Genomic DNA, 9,163 nt, shown 5'->3' on the forward strand with positions numbered 1-9,163 from the left:
ACGCCACAGTCTGCCTCGTTTGTGGGCTGGTAGTATTATGACAGTAATTATCAGTATTGGCTTTTGCACCAAACTTGACCCCAATACTCACCACTGAGACACTGACTTTTCCCAAACATGCCTGGATATTTATTTAATTCCATTCCTTTGCAGCCAGTCATTTATAAATATATATATATATTTTTGCTACTCTGAGTTTTCTAATTCATCATTTTATTTATATTTCACAGAAATATAAATGGGTATGCCCCAAAATGGATTCTCAGTTGGCTTCAGTCCTGACCAGTGGCAGCCTGGATGTCCAAAATGGCAGCCAGTGTGCAGATGGATCAGGGCCAGTGACAGAGGTTGTTCTGGACCCACAGGAAAAAACCTCTCCCAGTACTGTACCAGGTAACCTCCAACCATGCCCCGTCAAAGCAGCAGTGACCATCAGACAAGATGCTCTATCAATCAATGGGAAAAAGCCAGAGGTGGGCGGGACTTGTAGGCCAGCCTCTCAGGAAACAAGCAAGATTGGTGGGTTCAGACAGCCAATTACAGTAAAGACTGGAGTGCCTGTTTTACGCAGCCAACCAATCAGACTCAAAATTGTCGTTCCCCCACGGTGCAAGAGGCCAATCACAAACTCTGCCATCAGCCTGACCAAAGACTTTGCTCGCTCATGTTGTAGAAGACCTGTTTCTGTCTCAGATGGAGCAGTGATCACAGACAAAAACAGAGGTAAAATCCAAATATCTGCTGATAAGAATGAAGGAGAAACCAAGGAAGGTACTCATCAAAAGACAGAGGAAGCTAAACCAGAGTCATTCCATGAGACAGAGGCAGAGGGAGGGGAGAGGATGTGCAATGAGGGAGATGTTTCGGGTGCTAAAATCATCAATAGTGATGAGTCAGAAACTCCTTTAATCTCCAGCAGTAATACAGTAAAAATATGGAGCCAGCAAGGGATTAAAGAGGAAACTACAGAGAGAGACATTGAGGAAAATACTCCTCTAATTTTGCGAGAAATGGACTTGAAGTGTTGTAAGACATTTGATGAGGTGGGAATGGAGGAACAGACAGAGCCACTGGACCTGAGTTTGCCCAAGAAAAGAGAGAGTCGAGAGAGGAGGTGTGGACGCTTTCTGGACGATTCTGGCTGTGAGAGCTCGCTGATTATGGAGGTGGATGAATATGAGGGAGAAGGAGACAGAGACATAGTAGAGGAGGATGATGATGGTGAGGGAGAGGACTCTGTGCGGCGCATGGACGGCGCTGATGCACTTGAAGACTCTCTCTTGTCTCCTTCTTTCTTTTCTACCTCTGTCTTTAGCTCCCTCTCCTCGCTTGACTGTGACACTGAAAACCTTCTTCTCATAGACGACCAGGGAATCCCGTACACTCTCGGTCCAGATGGACTCAAAGTACCGCAAGTTGATGCTTCCACGTCAGAGGACCCTCAGTCAGATCAGGCTAATTCAGCAGAGGTAGAGGGAATGGGGTCACCAGAACTGGCCTCATTAGCAGATCCTAGCCTCAGCCAAAGTTTAGATAATGCACTAAATGCACCTTCTGATCATCTTTACCCCTCGCCCGCCCCTGCTACTGATTCTCCAACACTAGGTGGTGATCACACAAAGACTCCAGAAGTCTTCTCCAGTTTAATTACAAACGCAGACCCCTCTAAGGCACCAGAGCCAAGTGTTAAATCTGTTCAGGAGGCTAAAGTTGTTCTGTCCCCTTCCTCTGGGATATCAGCCCCCACGCAGCCCATTCAGATCCTCACAAACCCTTCTGCTAACTCTCCTATTCTCCTCCTGTCGTCTTCCTCTTCCTCTCCTCAGCTCTCCTCACTACCGGTGGGTCTCTCACTTCCCCTTTCAGTCCCTCAGACCTTGCCTGGTGCTTCCACCCCCATGTTTCTTCTCCTGTCATCTGTACCCTCTTCCTCAGGCGACTCCGCCTCTACCTCCACCCCCATCGCTGTCCTTGACCCCACGACCGGCCAGTTGTCCCAGATCACAGCAGCCTCGGCCCCGATCTCCCTCCCTTTACCCTCTGGTCAGGTCGGTGCGCTGGGATCACCTCTGCCCACTCTGTCTCATCCTGTCATCAGACTCAGCCCCAACAACCCCCCCGTCATCCTGTCAGGAGTGAATAATGTAAACCCTGGCTCTGTTATCACCTCTCTTTCGGTGCGTTCGTCTTCTCCCGCTCTTCAAAACGACCGTCACAGCACGACTCCCCTCCTGCATTCTCAAATCAGCTCTTCCGATTCAAGCCCTGGAAGTGAAGCCATATCTGCCGAAGAGGTCTCAAATGAAAACAAGAAGCCATCAACTTTTACAGCATCCTCTCCGCGCCCACAGTCTGCTAGTTTGACCCATGACCCCTCAGCTCAGCCCAGCTCAGAGCCCCAGTCTCCGGCCTCAGAGCCCATATATGACCCGTCTGACCTGCACTCACAACACTTACCTCTGGATGACCATCTTTACTTCTCCAGCGCTGCTGCCCCTCCCTCCCCTCCCGTCGGACCCATCCTCTCCTCTGGTAAACTCGACTCCCTCGACCCAGTGGACCCTCTCTCTCCAGCGGAGTCTCCCAACAGCTTGGCCTCTCGCAGGGTGCTGTACTGCCAGCTGTGCCCGCGGGTCTTCTTTTACCTCTCCGACCTTGAACGCCACGCCATCACACACTCGCAGAAGAAGCCTCACGTTTGCCAGCAGTGTGGCAAAGCCTTCAAACGCTCCAGCCATCTGCAGGTCAGTGCAAGATAATTAGGACTATTATTTCAGCAGCAATATAAGTGATAACACAAGTCAGTTGAGCAGATGTCACAGATCATTAGTGCAGCGACCTGCAATAACTGATCTCTTGGCCGCTTGGGCACAGCAGAAACAAGCTGTGAACACAATTCTGACATTTTGTCCCCATTGGAGTTAATATTTTAGCAAACATTTGCACATTTACACGTTCAGCACACATGGAGCAACATAAGTGTTTATTTGGAGGCATGTTGTGACCATGTGATGTGTAAGTTCAGTCTCCTTCCTTGGCTTTGGATTTCATCAGCTCCTGAGGGAATTATCTGACTCCTTAGCTCCTAAATGCTCCACTATGTTCACCGGCTCGTCGCTAACTTTGTCTGTTTGCTGTTGGGTGCTGGACAGGTTGTGTTCAGTGGGTTATTAGAGTGTTTTAGCCGACCACAGCTCCCTGCTGCGGCAGAGCACGACGCTATGAGAGCAGCGAGAGTGAACTAAAACTGTAAAGTTGATGGTTAATCAGCGCAATGAAGTGAAAGGTTCTACTTATCTCTGCATAAGCTTGGTGACAAGTGAGCGCTTTCAGATACACAAGTAGTCATGTGATCCATTGCTAATATAAAAATATTGAATATAGCTGCATTAAATCTTAAATCTTTTCCCAGATTCTTTAACCAAAATGTTTCCTATTTTCCACAACAGAGACACAAGCACATCCACACAGGCCAGAGGAACTTTGTGTGCCCCATCTGCGCCAAACGCTTCAGGGAGGCCGGTGAGCTACAGCGCCACCAAAGGGTCCACACAGGAGAGAAACCCTACCAGTGCCAGCTTTGCCACACACGCTTTGCAGAGCGCAACACACTACGGCGACACACTAAACGCAAACACCCTTACCACCAAGTGGCCATGGAAATGCTGAACGAGAGAAAAGGAAGCGGCCGAGGAGACGGGGGAGGCGGTGGCGGGTCCGGCGTGCAGGAGGAAGAGGAGAGTGCTGAATGGTACAGCTCCACTGTGTCTACTTTGAATAACTCAGAGTCTGAGGTGGAGACTTAGACTCCAAAGCGAAGGGATTGGCAGGGTGCTCGTACGTAACTCTGGTTACACATTAAACTTTCCTCATTAATTAACATTCAAAAAAGGGAGCACTTGCAATATTTATTTCAATGTTTTTAAGATTATTTATTTATGAATGTATATTATTCCCATTCCATTTAATGGTCCAAAAATACAGCCTTGAAAAATCATACATGATTTTAACTTTAGCTTTCCTGTGTTAAAAAAAGAAATTCTTATATGAAAGGGAAAGCTCATGCTTCAACTTGTGGTTTTTATGCGCGTTCAAAATATTGATTAGACCGCTAACACGAAGTTGCATTCCCATACAATCCACGATAAAACCCTCAAGTGCTCTAAAAAGAAGGTGAACTTATTTACTCTAAACGATTCCCTGCTCTTGTTGTATATATATAGAGTACTATTTGTAAGAGCTGCACTTCTGCACTATCTTATGTGAAAGATGTGATCTATCTTTCTTACCGTCAGAGACACTGTGAGTCATTTGCACTTGTTTTATTTTAACTCTGTATTCACTTTTTTTACATTGTGAAGGAGAATACTTACTTTGTTGCAGCTATTGATTTGATGTATTTAATTCTCACCATGTAAGAGTCTGACCAAATGTTTTTGATTTATTCTAACATGAACACTATATTCAGATAGTTTTGGTTTTATGTGAATTATGTTAACTTATTTGAATTAAATTTTGTCAACTGTAACTGAATCTTTGTCCCATCTTCTTTTTCAATTCACTTCCATTTTGCTGTATTTTCTGTTTGGATGTTAAAAGAATTGAAGTATATTTAATCACATTTTAATCACATATAAGTCTCCTCAGTAATGAGCAATGGGGTCAGGGTCCATTTCTGTCCTCTAATTTAAGCTGATCCCCAGAGTTGATTCTCTCTTCTACATTAATCACCAAAGACAAGACCAGACTTTACATGGATCTCTGTGAAGAAAAAAAAAATGAAGATACCTGATTATATCTGCTGGACTACCACCAGGGAGTAATTGAGTTTGTAAGACAGTCCTCTGTTTTTTGCACTCTCTCAATTTTCTGCTCCATTTAAGCCACAGAGCCTAACAGAGCTAAGCCTGAGATAAGTTATTAAATACTGTATTGCTCAAATGACCTGGCGGGGTCCTCACGGCCGGCCTATTCCTTATGTCTACACCGGCCACTGTGTGAATAGAGACGCTTTGGCATTCTGAAAAGCCTGCGCTATACTCTCCATTGTATTTTAGTTTGGCACATTGACTTTTATAGAGGGTCGGTGGAGATGTAGAGGGTGTGAGGAGCAGAGGTTAACCAAGCAGTGTCTCTAAGAATGGAGAGTGTGCTCCTGGAGTATCTGCTCTGGTAAAACTTTAAGAGCAAATGTTTAATACATATTTTACTTTCACTAAGTAACCTTTTAAATGAATATGTAACTTGCAACTCATAAAGGGAATCTTGTTAGTTAAAGAAAAAGGTCAATCACTCTTTTATTCAATTATTAACACAGTAGAATAAATAAACAATAAACATTTTAAACACAGATTTCACTTTGACATTTATAGCGAGGCAGCTACTCATTTAATGGATTGGTTTATTTTTGTTCTTTACATTTGTCTTATGAATGATACTCACATGTCCACATGATCATATCAGAGTTATTGGTCACTGTAATTGTTCCTGTTGTTTATATTGGGTGTAACAGCCTTCCTAATGCAATGTCAACGTACAAAATGGAAGACAAAAGTCAGCGATAATTGAAGAGCCAAAAATGCACCTCAGAGTTAATATGAATCTTCAGCAGTCTGAGTTTGACAAAACAAATGGGAATCTTTCACTTTGTTTTACTACTCTTCCACCACAACTCCATAAAGAAACGCTGTCTGTGGAAATAAAATTTGGAATTTTGTTCTAAAAAGACAGTAACTTCTGAAAATTCCCACTTGATTTGACTCAAGTCAGACTGTTGAAGCCTCAAATTCAGCTCAGCTTTAGAAGTAATTTTTGCACAGAAAAGAACTGTTTTGTTTCGTATTTCTTCCACTGGAGACACATTAAGAGAGGATCTCTTTTCTTCTGTTGCCAGTGTGAACAGAAGGAAAGATTATGATTAACAAATAACTTTTCCAATGTGAATATGGGCTTGTGAGTAATGTTTTTCAAATAGGCCTACCCTAACCTATCCTTGACTGTCTCTACTTATGTTAGGTCATGACGGATAGCGTGGCAAATATAAGCAGGTCTGCTTTATGGTGATAGTTGATTTAAAGGACACAGATGTGATGAAATGCCTTGATTTCTCCATGTTGTAGTCCATGTTAACTTTGATTGATTTTTGCAGACATCCTACGTATTCTTGTCTGTGTTTAGCACCCTTCAAACTGTACTTATGAGATCCGTGTTTCACCTCAAACTCAACTCAACTACTAAGTCTGACTTATCAGTTTGTCATTTTATCGAGTAAGAAAAATGACTCACACACACCCATAAGCATGTACAAGTTTTTAGTGATTATTAAGTTATATTATGATCTGTTTATAAGTAAAGAGGTTTTATACCAACTCCCTGTTGTTCCTTTTTCATTGGATGTCTATGTATACCCATAAACCACTGAAAATTTTAATAATTTACAATTTTTAAATTTCTTTTAATACAATGTTTGCTGTCTATAAACAAGAACATCAGGCCCCACATCAGCACCTTCTCTCTACATAATATATAGATAAAGTTATGTAACTGTAATATAACTATAAAGATAATATAAGTCATTAAACCACTCAGTGTATTCACAGATGAGTAGAGTAGAGGGGGCCAAAAACAAAACATACCAATCTGGTTATATTGCCAATATGTGACTGTGTCATTATATACTGTATGTTCATACCAAGACATAAAACTACTTAGATTGTATTTATGTTGCCCACCTACTATGATACCCTGCAAGGCAATGTAAGAATTATTTGACTGCATCCATGTCTTAGTAACACTTGGTAACACGCTCCATCCTCATCCCATAAAAGACTTAACCTTCTCTTTGTAGTAACGCACTAAAGTGCAACCATCATATTGTTATGGTCTCTCATTGGGATCAACCATTAAATCAATGAGGTTCTGTCTGTGAAAAAAAGAAAAAAAAAAGAATAAATCAACACAAAACAGAGCTCTGTTCCCTAATTGACACCACTGGGCTGTTGCATCGCCAAGCGTACAAGGTCCTCAGTGCATGATGATGAATATTCAACCAGCCGAGTGTGTGAGATCAGCAGTCCAGCTGGACGATGTGTGTGTACAGTACAGTACAGTATATGTGTGTGTGTGCAGAATTGGTAGCTATCCAGATTGCACAGAGCTTCAAAGTGTAATGACTGACGGACAGACAGGTGGATGACGGACAGAGATCTGTGGAGCTTGTGTGTGTGTGTGTGTGTGTGTGTGTGTGTGTGTGTGTGTGTGTGTGTGAGAGAGCCTGTGTTTGTGTTGCGTGAAGTGGAACGGGCAGCAGGGCTTCTGAGTGGCACAAGGCACACGGCCAAGTGATTGAAGTGATAAAGGTAGAGGGGCAGAGGAGAGAGGGATGAGAATAGATCCAATCATGATCGAGCAAGGAGAGGCAGTAGATGTAATGAAGTGTGTTAGACTGGCATGTTTCAGCTTTTTATTCTCTTTGATACACTCGCCACTTTGATATGTTTGTTGTGTATCTGCTCTGTTGCATCACAGATGCCCCATTATTGCCACTAACAGCTAAAATGATGGAAAGCTAAACTAACCATTGGTTGGATTTTTTTTTCTATCCAGCATGCATGGCTGTCATTGCATAGTTCAGCCATGTGAGGGCACACTTACATTTGTCTTTAGCTGCATGTGCCGATTCTATGTTGTCTCCCAGCTCTCTCAAATGGTGGAGGGATACTTATACCAGGGTGAGAGGCAGTAGACAGTGAGCCAAGGGAGAGCTGGATCTACATTCAAACTCTGCAGTTTCAGCAGCGAAGGAAGCCGTTTTCTCATAAATATGAAATGAATACTCGTACAGTATACTTTTATTACGAGCTATATGATGCCTCTGAAGCTGTGTGTTACATGCAAGTCCAGAATTACACAGAGAAATATGATATTTCACTGGGGATGGGTTGACAGCGTGCAAGCCTCCTCGCTCACCAGACACAGGGTAGGATTAACACTATGAAGTGTGTGTGTGTCTGTGTCTGTGTCTCCGTGTGTGTGTGTGTGAGGGACAGAGTGGGAGAAGAAGGAGGGTAACAGGTGTTAATCAGAAAGGGAGTCCAGGCTGTAGAGGAGAGGGTGTAGCTGTGGAGGGGAACCAGAGGAAAAAGCAATTACATCACCTTTCCCTCAATAATGTGCCATGCTGTCAGTGCAGTCAGTGTTTATATGTGTGTAATGTGTATATGTGTGAGTGCATGTGTGTGTGAAATTTACAGGGCATGAGAGGAAAGGCTGTCAAAGGTGAGATTTTATAATGATGAAAAAACACAGCCGTACTGTGCAAATGGCACCTATAAGAGCTGTCTGTCTATAACCATGTATTTAGTTAAGGTTCCCATTCATTTTGTGTTCCATTAGTTGTTCCATTTTGTTCCATGGCAACCATAATTGGCCTATGCACAACTATCTGTGCTCCATGTTCTCTGATTAGTGGATCTCAATGTCAGGGTCCTTCACATCAGATAAAATGGCTGCAACCTCCAAAGTTTTTCTCTGTTTCCCTCTCAGCTCCGGCTCTCTTCCTGTCCTCGTCCTAAAGACTCCCCCCCCCCGCCAAGTGTTGCGCCCTCCCTTCCTCTCCGACTTTTGCCGTCCCTTCTGCCTCACCGTCTCCACCTCCCCGCTCTGTGTCCCCCTCTCCCTCCCTCTGTATGACCTGCTGAACCAGCACACACCGGCCTGTCTGTCAAATCAACAGAACAGGTGCACCGGCTACGACCTCACTTCCCCCACTTTTCCCCCTCTGCAGCCCAAAGGCACACACACACACACATGGACAGAGCATGCACACGTGGGCAAACACTCTCCTACACGTTCACCCAAGTTGCTTTGAACAGCGAGGTGAAACTCCGTGATTTTGCTTGGCACCGGTGCTGAGACATGCTGTAAACTATATGCTGACGGACACTGACTTACTGACCTGTGGTGTGACTCTCACACTCACACATGCGCAGGCTCACACGAACACTTGCACCGAACAGTACTAAATCACTTTAAGAGGGTGACCCAAAGGTATCCTGACAGGAGCATATGAGCCTGCAGTCCTGCTGCAGTACATGATTTGATGTGAGTCCAAAACACTCCCGGGCTTTTCTCCCTGCCTTGTAATAAACAGTCTCTTTATCCT

The 9,163-nt window shown here is 43.9% G+C and overlaps 1 protein-coding gene across 1 annotated transcript; it reads left to right on the forward strand.

Annotated features, from left to right (window-relative positions):
- The first annotated feature begins 497 nt into the window (after positions 1-497).
- On the forward strand, positions 498-4,445 carry LOC139205846 (uncharacterized). The gene is made up of 2 exons (XM_070836178.1): positions 498-2,744; positions 3,450-4,445. The coding sequence occupies exons 1-2, from the start codon at positions 843-845 to the stop codon at positions 3,804-3,806; spliced, it is 2,259 nt and encodes a 752-aa protein (XP_070692279.1). The 5' UTR covers positions 498-842; the 3' UTR covers positions 3,807-4,445.
- Positions 4,446-9,163: the final 4,718 nt, after the last annotated feature.

Source organism: Pempheris klunzingeri, chromosome 8 (genome assembly GCF_042242105.1).
Source record: "Pempheris klunzingeri isolate RE-2024b chromosome 8, fPemKlu1.hap1, whole genome shotgun sequence".
In the NCBI taxonomy this organism is placed as follows: Eukaryota; Metazoa; Chordata; class Actinopteri; order Acropomatiformes; family Pempheridae; genus Pempheris; species Pempheris klunzingeri.